This window comes from Felis catus, chromosome E2, assembly GCF_018350175.1.
Source record: "Felis catus isolate Fca126 chromosome E2, F.catus_Fca126_mat1.0, whole genome shotgun sequence".
Lineage (NCBI taxonomy): Eukaryota > Metazoa > Chordata > Mammalia > Carnivora > Felidae > Felis > Felis catus.
The window spans coordinates 15,497,401-15,512,383 of NC_058382.1; the positions used below are offsets into that span (position 1 = coordinate 15,497,401).

Sequence of the window (14,983 nt, forward strand, 5' to 3'; positions counted from 1 at the left end):
AAACACACAAACACACACACACAACAGGTTGTTGGGCTTCACCCCCCAGAGTTTGATTCAGTAGGTCTCAGGTGAGGCTCGAGAATTGGTATTTCTGGAAAGTTTTCAGGTGATGCTGATACTGATGGTCTGAGGACCACACCTTGAGAAATAGTTCTCTAAGCCTTCCGCGTCTCCCCAGGACCTCAGGGAAATAATCCATTTGGTTTCCGGAGCGCTGCATAATCTCATCCCTTTTCTTCTTCCCATCCAGCTCATTTCTGTTCTCCCTATAGACCTGTGCCCTCTACCGCTAGTCTTACGGAGGGACTTGAATATCCTTGATCAGCCTGTTCTCTCTCCTCCAGGCTGTGTTCCCCGCAGTAGCACCCTCTGGAACACTACTCCATCCTTTGTCACTGGCTGACCACTTCCCTTCTCTGGCGTCTTGTCTGTAATATATGACCAGTCCCCATCCCTCCCCTGACCACACTAGGCCATGACTGCTTCCCAATGAATCACAGGTTCCATGAGAGCAAGACCTAGGGTTCTCTCCATCACTGTTGTTCCCAACTCTGTCCAACACAGCACAGAACAGATGTTCTATGTAAAGGACAGCTGATGGAAGTCTATCCCCACTGCCCCAGCCCCACAGGCCACAGAGGAGTGAATTCATCTGAGGGAAGAAACTCACAAGCTATGTACCTGAGCCCTTCTACACTCATGAACAGAGTCACAGAGGCTTCGGTGCAGAGGGCACCCCTCCCCACACCCCACTCAGGAATGCAGCCCTACCAGGGGGAGGTTCCTCTGTTAGACCAGCATCATTTATGTCAGCAAAAGATTGGCAAACACCCACATGTCCATTAGTGAGATGTTAAGGTAATTTATGGGATGTGTGTCCTAGAGGAGGCACTGCAGACATAGAAAAAGGATGTGAGACCTACTCGTATGTCTCAGGAATGATCTCCTAATTTTACTGGGTTGGTGATAAAAGCAAGGTGCAGAAATGAGACTAGTGCTAGAAAAAGTATATAAGGGTGCCTGGGTGACTCAGTTGGATAAGCGTCCAACTTCGGCTCAGGTCATGATCTCCCAGTTCATGAGTTCGAGCCCCATATCAGGCTCACTGCTGTCAGGACAGAGCCTGCTTTGGATCCTCTGTCCCCCTTTCTCTCTGCCCCTCCTCTGCTCACTCTCTCTCTCTCAAAATAAATAAACTTTAAAAAGTATATAAAAGATATAGATAGACATAGATATATATGACTTATATAATGTAAAAAATTAAGGTGCAGAGATGAAGACAGTAATCATTAGTCAACAATTTATTGAGCACCAGACACTAGTCTGAGAGATTTACAGATATTAAGTTGCTTAACTCTCCAAGAAGTCCATGAGGTAGGTGCTGTTATCATCCCATTTTACCGATTAGCAAACTCAGGCACAAGGAGGTGAAATCACTTGCCCAAAGTCACAGAGCTTGAGAGTGACAGAGTTAAGACTTCTACCCAGGGACTCTGCCTGTAAAGTCTGCAATTATAACCACCTTATCATACTAGGTACCACCTGAATAGAGTGAAGGAAACAATAAATGACACACACATGCACACACATGGATACTGCTGCTATTTGCCCAGAAGGCCTGAGAAATCGGTCAACACAGCCTGGGTGTAGGAGAAAGACTGACTTTCCACTGCACACTCTTTTGTACCTTTTGAATTTTTAGCCTACGCTCCCCCCCCCCCCCGCCCCCGCCGTGTGTTGGATTGAACGGGGCCTGGTTTCTTGTTCTAGAGGAATCTAGAAGGAGACGCAGTGAGGAGCAGAAGCAGATCACACAGGCACCTCCTGCAAGGTGAGAAGTGACTGCCTTCCCCAGCCAGCTGCTGACTTTGGCAGCAAGGTGGACCACGAGGAGCCAGGAAGCAGGCAGAGAGCTAGACAGCAGATGTCTTCCGAGCTCCTGGGGGACAAGGTGACCAACCAAAACTTTGCTCAGATCCCAGTCTTGCACTTCCTGTGTGACCTTGGGCAGGCTATTTAACCTCTCTGGGCCTCCTTTCCTCCACTGTCACATGTAGAAAATGTACCTAATAGAGTTGCTGAGAAGGTTAAAAAAATTATGTATCAAGAGCTTGGAACAGCACCCTGCACATAGTAAGTCCTATGGGTTTTCCATCACTGTTATTAAAACAATCTTGTGTAACTTTTTAGCCTAACTGGACAATGGTGAATTCTCCTTAAATTTCTCTCATCTCTTACGGATTCTCCCTACCCTCCTGGTTTTCCTACTCCTCTATGGGTCTCCTTTTTCTGTCTCCTTTGTAAGCTCCTCTCTCTTGTGTGAGGACACCAGTTGGAAGGTCACTGCTGGGGCGCCTGGGTGGCTCAGTCGGTTGAGCATCTGACTTCAGCTCAGGTCATGATCTCTCGAGCCCCTTATTGGGCTCTCTGCTGTCAGAGCAGAGCCTGCGCTGTCCCCACCCCCCCTCCCCCACCCCCCACCCCGCGCCCCAGATCCTCTGTCCCCCCCTCTCTGCCCCTCCCCCACTCATGCCCTCTCTTTCAAAAATAAACAAACATTAAGGGAAAAAAGGGTCACTGCTTGCCATATGGGGCCTTCATGTTAACTAGAAAAAGAAGCCCCTTTCGGTCATCTTCAGGCTTGAACTTCAGCCCCTGTTTGTTTCCACTCTGCCATCCGGACATCCCTTAGGTCGTTCCCAACCTGCCCAATTGTACATGATGACCCTGACTGCCAGTTAATCAACATCTGCCCATTCTCCCCCTTCTGCCTTTCTAATAGAAGCCCAGTGCGGGGCGCCTGGGTGGCTCAGTGGGTTAAGCGTCCGACTTTGGCTCAAGTCATGGTCTCACAATTTGTGAATTTGAGCCCTGGGTTGGGCTCTGTGCTGACAGCTCGGAGCCTGGAGCCTGGAGCCTGCTTCAGATTCTGTGTCCCCCTCTCTCTGCCCCCCATCCCCGCTCATGTTCTGCTCTCTCTCTCTCTCAAAAATAAATAAACAACAAAAGAGAAGAAGTGTTGTTCCCAGTGTTGTTCCCACATTCACCAGCCTCCAGACCAAAATCTCAGCCCCAGCCTCAGTTTTGGGTGGCAGGGGAATCCTGAGGCATCCAAGTTAATCATGGCGGTTCCATCACTCTGGCCAATGATTGGTTCAGAATGGGCATGTGAGCTAATTTTAACCAATGAGATAGAGGAGGAAGTCTTTGGGGAGGTGCACTTGGAAAAAGATTTCCTTGCTTCCAAAGGGACAATATGGGAGAGATGCCCCCCTCTTCTTGCACTAAAAGTTACTGTGTCTGGTTGTGATGCCCAGGCCTGTGGCGGTCACTTTGGGGCCATGAGAAGAGCCCAAGTGGAGCCAAGTCTTCAGCTGAGGGCTGCTGAACAAGGAGATTGGGAACCTAGGGCCCCAAGACCCTCCTGGAGCTGTGGATTGTCTCTTGCCCAGAGCTCTCCCCAACTCTGGTGATGGGCAATAGAAATCATCTCATTGTCTCAGCCAGTGCTGGTCAGGATCTTGTTACCTGCGGCCCAAAGCTCTCCCTTTTTTTTTTTTAATGTTTCAAGTTTTTATTTAAATTCTAGTTAGTTAACATATAGTGTAATTTAGTTTCAGGGGTAGAATTTCGTGATGCATCACTTCCATATAATGCCCAGTGCTCATCCGAAGCGTTTCCTTACTGACATGAATATATAAATTCCCAAAGGCTGACTTCTCAAGGTGGGTCTTCTCTCTTCCTCCCACCCATGGCTGCCACACCCACACTCGGGGCCTCGGTTCCCCCATCTGTCTCCAGCCTCAACTACACCCTGAGGCTCTGCCCAGAGGTTCCTGTGACCTTCTGATGCCTTCCTCTGGATGTCCCTTTAGCCCCTCACACCCACCATGTTCTAAACAAGCCTCAGTGTCTCCCCTCAAACCTGTTGTCTTCTCCCAGGTTCCCATCTCAGGGGCAGGTAACCATCCTGGGGCCTTTGCCTGGCCTTGTCCCTCCCAAGTCTGTAAGGCCTACACAAGGCCTGTCCACTTGGCCTCCCGAGCATGACCTCCACTGCCCGTCTCCCCCTTTCCTCAGCCCTGCCCAGCCCCATCATCTCCCGCTCCGTTCCCGTCCCAGCCTCCCCTGTGCACCCGGCCCCAGTCTTCCCCTTCTGGTCCACCTCCACATAGCAGCTAAAGCCCAAACCTAACCATAGCCCTCTCCTGCTCAAGATCCTTCCATGGCTCTCTAGTAGCCTCGAGAAAGACGCCAAGTTCCCAAGCTGGTCATTTAAGGATACTTAAGATGCACGCAGGTCCACCGCTCCTCCTCTCCTTCCCCCGTTCACCCCATAGTCCAGTTGGAGTAAACCACTTGCCGGAAGCTGATATCTGACATGCTTTCCTCCCTCTAGACACACATGGTTCCTTCTGCCTGGAATGCCTCCAAGTGTCCTCTCTTCCTGAATGCTATCGAGGTCCAGCTCAAACGCCCTATCCCTTCTGTAACCTCCACGGGGCTTGGTAGGGGTAACAGTTGAGTAGAAGGGCCTGTGGCGCCAAGAACTATGACTGATGTACCATCTTGGAAGGAGGCAAATCTGGGGGCAGTATACAGAAAATCAGTCCCCTCCCAGCTCTGTGTCTAAGACAAGGGACCTCCACACCCAGTGCCTCAGTGTCCTTATCTGTGGAAAAGGATGATGACATCATCTTCCTCGTGTGTAAAGGACCCTGAACGGAACCTGGCCAAAGAAAGCGTCCCAGCATAACACGGCAGCCTCTGTGAAGTCATCTTCGGAGTAACTACTGCGATCGTTGCCATTTTACAGATGAGGAAAACTGAGAATCACAGAGGGGAAGTGACTGCCCGAGGACAGCGGCACGACACAGCTGAGTTGGGGTCTGAGCCCAAGCAGGCTGGCTCCAGGGCCCAGGGTACTCACGCAGTCAGTGCCGGGGAAACGGGAACAGCTGTTCCGGGGGCGTCCGTGCCATTCGGATCCTGTCTCAGCTTCCTGCCGGCCAGGCTGCCGAGGAGGGTTCTATGGCGCAGGCCCAACCCCCGCGCTCGCCACATGGGTCTTGCTCCCCAGGGACACTTGAGATAAAACAAGGTCCACCTTCTTCCCCTGACTACTCCTCAGATTTCAGGGCCGAGTTGTTAACCCTTCTTCTAGAAAGATCTCCCTGACCCTGCGGGCTGGATCGGCCAGAGTCCCCGTGCTTCCTCCATCCACCTCAGCCCTGCCCGCTCTGCCCGGGCCTTCTCGAACGCGCTGCCGGCCACCCTGCCTCCCCCACCGCAGTCCTGCCTATTCTGGGTCGTCACTGTGTGGGGACAGGTCTGTCCACCTCGCTGGACTAGGAACCCGTGAGAGGAGGGCCCGGGGCCATCTCAGCCACTGCAGTGTCCCTAGCACCGCTCAGCCTGGGCCTGCTCACGGGAGGGGGTTGGGGATGAGTGGACGTATCGTTTCCATTTGACTAGACGAGGACATCCGCGCTCAGACAAGGGCAGCCGCTTGCCCACAGTGTAGTGACCAGTCGAGTGCCCGAAATGAGGTCTGAGCCCAGAGCCTGCTAGGAGGGGCAGGTGATGAGCGGCTGAGGGAGAGGCAGGTGGAGTCAGTACAAGAATGAGACACAAGGAGAGTGAGAGGGAAGCCAGAGAGCCCAGGGTGTGGGGGGGGAGAGATGGGGGGGGGAGAACGAGGCGGTGGCGGTGGAACCTGGGACAGGGACACGTCAAACAGAGGACGGCCGGCCGGTGGCAGTGCCTCGAGAGCTTGGGCACGCGCTCGCGGACGGTCCAGGATGGCAGCGCCAGGCACGTGGCCCCCTCGGCCGCGGGCCAGGTCCTCCCGGCCTCGGCTACCTGGGGATGGAGGCGTAGTCGGCGTGGGAGCCGGCGGCCAGCTGCTGCTGCGACTCCGGCTGCGGGTCCACGATGTCCACCCGATCGTCGTCATCCTCGCCGGGGCTGGCGGGGCAAGGACTGGGCAACAGGACGAGCTCCGTGAAGCCGTGAAGGTCGGACACGTAGCGGAAAGTCTGCAGCACTAGCATCATGGCGACCAGGCCCAGGAAGAGGTAGGCTGCGGAGACGGCGGAGGGGCGGCGGGGGATCTCAGACCCCCGGGACAGGGCCGGGCCCCCCGAGACCCTCCGGGACAAGGCCGTGCCCCACCCTTGGTCCCCGGCCGGCCGCTCTACTCACCTGTGACCAGCACCTTGTAAAGGGCCCGGTGGGGCTGGCCGGGGGCCTCTCCGGGCACGTAGTCACCCAGGCCGATGGTGGACAGAGAGATGAAGCAGAAGTAGAAGGCGTCCAGGAAGCTCCAGCCCTCCTCGAGGCGCGCGAAGATGGCAGCCGGCACCAGGAAGCAGGTGGTCACTACGGCTCCCAGCAGGACCACCAGGTGCCAGCAGGCCACCTGCCGGAGGTCCCAGCCCCAACGCGTGGTCAGCCGGAGGAGGGGTGCGTGGGTCAGAAGCAGCGACAGGCGCTGGGCCGAGGACGTCAGCAGCAGCATGGTGGCCGGCACGCCCAGGAGCGCAAAGGCGATGGAAAAGGCCTTGCCCGCATCGGTCAGCGGCGTTGTGTACCCGTAGCCTGCGGGAGCAAGGGGAAAGCCTTCTGTCCGCCTGGCACCTCCGTTTGGGAGTCCGCGGCCACCCTAAAGGGACGCTTAATCTCACCCTGGAAACTGTCCCTCCCACAGTCTATCATCTCAAGTGATGGTGATGAGGGAACACAGGGCAGGCCGAGGGCCGAGTACAAGCTAGCCTACCTGCCCTCCCCCCCTGCCGCTAGGGGGGTATGTGTGATATTCCTTGGACGCTCCAGGCTACCCCAAAACAGGAAAGGACAAAAATCAAATGGTTAAACTGGAAAGAGTCTCCAACAGTTTATAAGAAAGAGGCAATCCCATCAATGGCCTAAAGTTCAGGAACTCCCTACTGTCTTAATGTTAATGCTTTGCTGGAGGGAAAAACAACCTTAGCTTGACAATAGCTAGGCCTCCAGTAAGCGGTGAGTCTTCCTGAGCATATGAAAGTCTCTTTGGAAACTTCCCTTTTGACTTTACCTCCCCCAAGTCCATGGTATATAACCAGTTAGCCTAACTGCCCATGAGTCCTGTCCCTGTACTTTAATGAAATCACCTTTTTGTACCAAAGATGTCTTCAAGAATTCTTTTTTGGCCATCAGCTCCAACCCCCTCTCCCATCACCCTAAAACTTCATCAACGGCACATCCAACCCTCCACTGCTCAGGCCGTGAGCCTCGTGTCCTTGACTCTCTCACTCACATCCATATTCCACCTGTCAGTGAGTCCTGTTGTCTTAAACTTCATATAGATCCTGAACCCACTCGCTTTACCGCACCTCAGTCCCGTGGCCCCACCTTGGGCCTGTCTAATCAGCAGCCTTCTCCCTGGTCTCCCTTCTCCCCTGACCTTTGCCAGGAGTCTGTTCCCCACACACAGCCAGAGGGACCCGATGAACACCTGAGTGAGGTCATGATCCTCCCACACTTAGAGCCCCCCTTTGGCTCCATCCCACTCAAGTAAAAGGACATCATGACCCACAAGACCCCGCACGATCTAACGAGGCAGCACGGCTCCCACCTCAGGGCCTTTGCACTGACTGTTCCTTCCCCCGTGGAAAGCTCTTCCCCCAAGGCTGGTTCCCTCTCCTTCCTTCAGGTCTTTGCTCAAATGTCAGCTTTTTCAGTGAGGCCTCCCCTCCCTCACCACCTTACCTGAACTGTTATACCTTCTTCCCTAACTGTTGTTATTTTTGGTTTGTGTTCATAGCACTTCAACCTTCTGACATACTATGTGGTTTCCTTATTTGCTTAGTGTCTCCCCACTAGGGTGCAGCTCCAGGAGGGCAGGGGCTTCTGTCTGTTTTGTTCCCCGCCATAGCCCTGGTACCTGGCACATAGTGGGCACTTGATCAATAGTCAAAATAATGAATGAAGGGTGCAGGCTCTAGTTTGGCTCAGAGCCTTAGTATCTCTTTCTCTAAAATGGGTGTGCCAAGTCCCACTGGGTCACCGGAGGACTGCGGGAACACAGGAAGGTTAGCGTGGGTGTGAGTGCTGCAAACAGAAAGATGGGGGCACCTGGGTGGCTCAGTCAGTTGAGCCTCCGACTTCCACACAGGTCATGATCTGACAGTTCGAGAGTTCAAATCCCACATCAGGCCCAGTGCTGACAGCGTGGAGCCTGCTTCAGATCCTGTGTTCCCATCTCTCTCTGCCCCTCCCCAACTTGTTCTCTCTCTCTCTCAAAAATAAACATTTAAAAAAATTATATATATATAAAAAAAAAACAGAAAGATGATAAAGGGGAATTCAGGTGTTGGAGATACCGACTTACTTTGGCAATGTATAATTTAAAATCTCTTTTTATTTGGGGCGTCTGGGTAGCTCAGTTGGTTAAGCGTCTGACTTCAGCTCAGGTCATGATCTCATGGTCTGTGAGTTTGAGCCCCACACCCAGCTCCACGCTGACAGCTTGGAGCCTGGAGCCTGCTTCCGATTCTGTGTCTCCCTCTCTCTGCCCCTCCCCTGTTCACGCTCTCCCTGTCTCTCAAAAATAAATAAATGTTAAAAAAATTTTTTTTCAAATAAAATCTCTTTTCATTTTACAAAAAAATCAAACCAAAGGGTCAGAAGTGTGACTGGGGTGGTAAGGGCCCTGGTTTACGTTGACAGTAAAACGTCTCGCCCCAAAGACCACAGATTCAACCCTGTGATTAATGAAAATGTGGAAACACCCCACACAGGAGCAGACATTCATCTGCCCCTGTCTTCCATACAAAAAGGTCCCTGGTTTTGATATACTCAAAAGAACTGAGGGGTGCCTGGGTGGCTCAGTGGGTTAAGCGTCTGAGTCTTGGTTTCGGCTCAGGTCTTGATCTCACATTTCATGGGTTCCAGCCCTGCATTGGGCTCTGCACTGACAGTGTAGAGTTCTGTGTCCCCCTTTCTCTCTGCCCCTTGCCCCGCTCATGCGCACGCAGGCTCTCTCTCAAAAATAAACATTTAAGAAAACTTTTTTAAGTAAGCACATTCTGACACATACTACAACACGAATGAACCTTGAGGACATTATAAGTTAAACAAGCTAATCACAAAGAGACAAATACTATAGGGTTCCACTTGTCAGAGGTGCTTAAAGTAGGCAAATTCACAGAAACAGAAAGATTAGAATGGTGGTTGCCAGAGGCTGGGGAGAGCAGGAAATGGGGAGATAATTGTTTGACTGGTATCGTTTCAGTATGTGTGTGTGTGGTTTTTTTTGAGTAAGCCCAACATGGGGCTTGACCTCATGACCCCAAGAACCAGAGTCCCATGCTCTACGGACTGACCCAGCCAGGTGCCCTGTAAGTTTCAGATCTGCAAGATGAAAAGGGTTCTGGAGATGAAGAGTGGTGACGGTTGTATGACAATATGAATGTACTGAATACCACCGAACTGTCCACGTAAAAACGGCTAAGACGGTACATTTTGTTATGTATGTTTTACCACCATTTTAAAAAATTGGGGTAAAAAAGGATCCTCTGGGTCTTGCTGGACACATGGGCACCTAGGATAAAGACATCCCCCCTGTGCAGCTCGACATGATTCTGTAATAATTTCTGGTCGATGAGTTATACATGAGAGAAGCAAGCAACTTCTAGGAAGTGTCCTCAAGCGCCTGGGTGGCTCAATCAGTTAAGCGTCTGACTCTTAATTCCGGCTCAGGTTGTGATCTTGTGGTCGGTGAGTTCGAACCCTACGTCGGGCACTTCACTGACAGTGCAGAGCCTGCTTGGGATTCTCTCTCTCCTTCTCTCTTTACTCCTCCTTTCTCTCTCTCTCACTCAAAATAAATAAAACTTAAAAACAAGTGTCCTTTAAAAGCGGAGAATGCCTATCCCCTTTCTTTCCTCCCTCCTCCTGTTGGCTGGAACATAGACATGAAGGCTGGGGTTGAGCAGCCATCTTGGACCATGAGGTGACCTTGTGAATGGAAACTACACAGAGGAGCACAAGGGTCTCTAATGATGCAGCACCGTTCCAGTCTTGAACCGACAACCTTGAATATGAGCCAGAAACAAACATTCATCTTTTTAAGCAACTGTTATGTGAGGTTTATCACCTCACATATGGCTTCAACCTTCATTAATTACAAGGATTTGAATGGAGAAACTCCAGTGGCCCAGCTGAAATGACAGGTTTGCTAATGACACAAAAACCTTATAAACAGAGACATCATGGAGTTAGCATAGAATGGAGGCTGTGAGCCTCAACTGACTACTTCACAGAGCAGAGTCCAACTCAGTGCTTTGCCATTTATTCCCTGTGTGACCTTGGCCAAGGAGTTTCTTCCCTCAGAGCTTCAGTTTGCTCCGAGTACCGCAAAATGGGCTCAAAACAATCCCTTTCCTCAAGCACAGTTGCAATAATCCTTCCAGGCTGGAACTGGGCATAGCACTTAGCAAGGGCAGGGAAAGAGTTAGCATGAGTGTAACGCTCACTTCCTCTCTCCCGTTCCCAGTTCCCAGTTCCGGGTGGGCTGACTCTTCCACCCCGGCCTGGCCTCAACCGCAGCAAGGCTGCCTGGATGGATTCCAGGCCCCAGGTCTTCCTCCAAAGACGCTGGCCTAAGGCAAAACCAGAGACGCTGTGGTTTTTACCTCTCTAGATAAATCCAGGCCTCCTGGCTTCACCAACAATGACAATGATAGCCAAGGCTCAGTAAACCTCAGGTATTACCAGCACCGCAAGGACTCCCTCCTTGACCAAACGGCAGCCAGGTTCCTCTGAGCTCTCTTCTTGACTAGGCCCGGTTTTAGCAGAGATCCTAAGCCAGTTTACTAAGAATCCCCCTCCCCTTGTGTCGCCTCTTGGTAACTTTTCTATCCACTGACCCCTCACTCCACTCTTGGCTCTAAATCTCCAGCTGTCTTTGCTATATTCAGAATTGAGGTCAGTCTCACTCCCCTATTGCAATAACTTACCATGTTTTAAAAATGTTTGTTTATTTTTGAGAGACAGCAAGTGGGGGAGGGGCAGAGAGAGAGGGGGAGACAGAGAATCCCAAGCAAGTTCTGCTCAGTGTGGAGCCCGACATGGGGTTTGATCTCACAAACCGTGAGATCATGACCTGAGCTGTGATCATGACCTGAGACGAAATCAAGAGTTGGACACTTAACCGACCGAGCCATCCAGGGGCCCCAGTAACTTACCATTTTTAACAAGTATCAGAATAAACTTTTGGGGGCACCTGGAGGCTCAGTCAATTAAGGTTAAGCATCTGCCTTCGGCTCAGGTCATGATCTCATGGTTCCTGAGTTCAAGCCCCACACGGGGCTCTCTGCTGTCAACACGGAGCCTGCTTCTGATCCTCTGACCCCTCTCTCTCTCTGCCCCTCCACCACTCGTGCTCTCTCTCAAAATAAATAAATAAATAAATAAACTTAAAAAAAAAAAAAGAATAAACTTCTCTTTCACAATACACAGGAATATCACCCTTCTTCACGCAAGCCTATGAAACCTAGCATGGTGTACCGGTTAAAAGCATGGGGCTCTGAGGCCTCATGGCCTCAGTTCACATCTCTCTACGCCTTCCTAGCTGTGTAGTCTTGGGCAAATCATCCAACCTCTCTGGGCTTCAGTTTCTACTGCTGAAAAATTTCTACTGCAGTTTCTACTGCCGCAAATGGCACCTGCCCCACAAGGCTGCTGCACTGACCTAGTTAAAGCCAGTGTGTGCTAAGTACTCTATGGGTTTCACTACTACTGTGAAGTGGGGAGTGTGATCGATGATCTCCATTCAAGAGATGAGGGGGGACACTGAGGCCCAGAGGAGCAGCAGCTGAGTGGGAACCGAAGCCAGCATGTGCCTGCCTTGAGTTTGGCTTCTGCACCTGTCCTGCCTGGGGCGACTTGTCAGAAGCCAGGATCTGGGAGGAGGCAAAGGGAGACACTGATGTGACCAGTGAAGCCCAGAAGCAGGTCGGGCCGGCCCGGCCAGCTTGGTAGAAGAGAGTCTGGGAGAAGCATCCTGGCTCTGCTGTCTGTGGTCCTGGCTTGCTGGTCCACACAATGGGCACCACACAATGGGTGGCACCAAAGGTTAGGCCACCTGCTACTTCTGGCAGGAAGGGGAGTTAAGAGTCTGGGCCTGTTGCAGTCTCCTCCCCCAGTCCAAATCCCCTGCAGAGACAAAGAGGAAGTTTGGGGGCTAGGTAAGGGCAGTGGGGAGGACCCGCAGAACCTGAGAACAAAGGAATTTCCCAGGTCTGGGCACGAAGCAAGAAGGGACTTTCAGGGTAGGGCTGGGGGAGGAGGTCGGTTCCATCTGGTGGAGGCAGGGGGGGCGGTGGTGTTCTGAGAAGGGGATCTGGGTAGTCCCAGTGCCCTGGTTTGAAATGGATCCTGTTTTGGGCTGGCATCCTGAGTTCAGAGGAAGGAGGGGACAGGCACCAGTGGGGACATCTTGTGAATCACAAATGGGACCAGGACAGGAGTTGTCAGGCAAGGGGGCTTCTGAGCCCAAGGATGCTTGAGGGGACCTGATGCAGGACGGGTGTCCCAGGTCCTGGAGGAGAGTGTGAAGGGTGGAAAGCAGTAATGGTCATGAGTGGATATTGGGGAGGGTTCCAGGGTGCTGAGGTCCTGGAGCATCCTTGATAGAAGGGAGAATTTCAGGCCCAAAGCAGGCTGGGGCAGTGTTGGGGTGGAGATGGAGGTCCCATTTGTGGGTCTGGAGAAGACTGGAGGGGTGTCAGATCTCCAGAAGATTCCCATTCTTAGGCAATCCAGGGTGGGCAGGGGAGTCTCAGGACAGGGGTAGCAGGTATGGAGAGCACAGTCCCTCAGCTGGCCTCCTGTGGAGGGGGGTGTGTGAAGCAGGATGCGGCTCTCAAAGACAGTGTGTGCAGAGGGCGCTGGGGTCCTTGGGAGAAGGTCCAGGTGGCTCTGGGGCTCTTACTGAGGGTTACAAGGGTCCAGAGAGTGGTGAGAGTCTCATCTAGGGGTTCTGGTGTTCAAAGAGGCTCCTATGGAGAGTCTCTAGTTTGGAAAGTGCTAGAAGTTTTGCTGGAGCTGGTTTTGGGACTGGAGAGGTGGAAGTCCTGGCTGACCAGCTTCTGGTTGGAAGGTCACTGGCCCTTCCTGGAGGTGCTCTAGCTCCCACCATGACGGGTCCCTCTCATACATCCACAGTTGGGAGCTGCTGAATTGGAAGTCCCAGGTACACAGGGAATGGGGGTGGCCCTTCTGGGAGGAAAACCCTGCCTTGGAGGCTCCCGGTACAGGGGAGATGTCAAGATGGAGGGGTCCTGTGTCTGCAGTCAGGGCTGCCTGCTAGGGAGTATGGATAATATGAGGATGAGGGTGGTCCTTGGTCTGGAGGAGGATGGGGGCCCTTGCTGGGGACTGGTCTAGGTCCAGAGGGGTTGGAAATCACCGACCCGGGGCCCTGGTCCTTGTTGAGGGGTCTGTACTGGAAGTAAAGTCTGTAGTGATGGTGCCCTGAGAGGGTGTGGAGATTCAGGGTCTTCGCTGGGGCACCAGGGTCAGGAGGGGGCTGGGGTAAGATTTCCCAAGGGGCATCCCGGAAGGACCTATCTGGAGACTCAGGAGATAGTGTTGGAGGGAATGGCGGTCTGAGCCCAGAGAGAAGGGCAGAGGTCCTTGTGTGGTTGAGGTCCGGGTCCAGAGGGGGAGAGGGTCTCAGATGGACGGTCTTGGGTCTTCGCTAGAGGTCTCTGAAAGTAGTGCTAGGCCCAGAGGGGACTGGACGGATGGAGCTCCAAGGGGTTTCGGGCAGAGGAATGGGGTCCCAGATGCTCCCTGGAAGGTACTCTGAGGGCAGCCCTAGTCCAGGAGGGAACTGGGACGGGGGAGGTTTCCTGCTGGGAGGAAAGGCTTGGATGGGGGCTTCCCAAGGGAGGCGGATCCCACCGGTGTGGGTCCTGGATCCTCGTTGGGGGGAGGGGGGGGGGTTCCAGGGGATTCTAGTTCCAGGGCGGACTGCGAGTGATCCGCTGGGGTAAGAGTATTTCGTGATGACTCCCGGGTCCCCAGGTGGGGCGGCGCTCACGTACCCACGGTGGTGACCAGCGTGCTGGCGAAGAAGAGAGCGGAGGCAAAGTCCCAGGCGGGGTCGGAGTTGTTGGCGGGCCCCGAAGCGTTGGCGAGAGCGGCGCGTCCCAGCCGTCCGGCCGCCAGCACCCTCTCCACGAAGGCGTCCAGGGCGGGGGCGGCCACACACGGGCTGCGCCGCAGCAGCTCCGCGCGCAGCGTCTCCAGCTCGGCCCGGAGGCGAGCTTCGTGCGGCCGCTCCAGCCACGACACCAGCAGCGCGCCCAGCACCAGGTACACGGCGTAGGCCGCCAGGGCGCCCGCCAGGAGTGCGCCCCGCCGCATGGCGCCCGCCGCGACCGGCGCTCGCACGGCCCCCGCCGCCCCGCTGACGTGGCCCCCTCCTCCGGGCCGCCAGGAGCCCAGCTTCAGTTCCGGCAGTGCTCGAGGCGCGGCTGCTAGCGCCCCGAAGAGGAAGAGGGAAAAGGAGGGGGGCGGGGGTGGAGGAACGCCCCGCCTCCGGTAAACTGAGGCACGCCCCAGCGCCAGGTGTGAGGGCGGAGCCGCGCGTTCCCGGACCCGGGAGTCCAACGGGACGGGAAGGGCGGAGGGGGCGGGGGGGTGGGGGTTCCTCTATTCCCTCCATTCCTTCCCTCTCTTCCGCCCAGGAGTCGCGGCTCCCTATGTTAGAGAAAAGCCTAACTTTTTTCCTCTCGCAGACCGAGAAGTTGCTCCCCAACTCCTCAGGGCCATAGCGCCGGGCGGCAAAGATCGCGCACTGCATCCAGGCTCGTGGTTGAGGGGACAAGAGGACAAACTGAAATCCAGTCCTTGCTCCATTCGCCACGTCGTGCTCTGGTTGCGTCCACCCGGAGGGGACGCTTGTATAATGAGGGACACCACAGAGGCA

At 53.9% G+C, this 14,983-nt stretch overlaps 1 protein-coding gene across 1 annotated transcript; it reads right to left on the reverse strand.

Moving 5' to 3' along the window:
* Positions 1–3,551: 3,551 nt before the first annotated feature.
* On the reverse strand, positions 3,552–14,680 carry KCNK6 (potassium two pore domain channel subfamily K member 6). The gene is made up of 3 exons (XM_019818921.3): positions 14,097–14,680; positions 6,208–6,603; positions 3,552–6,085 (listed from the first exon to the last, which is right to left on the reverse strand). The coding sequence occupies exons 1-3, from the start codon at positions 14,416–14,418 to the stop codon at positions 5,862–5,864; spliced, it is 942 nt and encodes a 313-aa protein (XP_019674480.2). The 5' UTR covers positions 14,419–14,680; the 3' UTR covers positions 3,552–5,861.
* Between the last annotated feature and the right edge of the window lie 303 nt (positions 14,681–14,983).

Bases quoted from the DNA above. Each gene is read 5' to 3' on its own strand.
- KCNK6 (XM_019818921.3), bottom strand. From the start codon at position 14,418: ATGCGGCGGGGCGCACTCCTGGCGGGCGCCCTGGCGGCCTACGCCGTG. The intron at 6,604-14,096 runs GTACGTGAGCGC...TTGCTCCCGCAG, and splicing joins CACGCTGGTCACCACCGTGG to GCTACGGGTACACAACGCCG. The intron at 6,086-6,207 runs GTGAGTAGAGCG...CCGTCTCCGCAG, and splicing joins TTACAAGGTGCTGGTCACAG to CCTACCTCTTCCTGGGCCTG.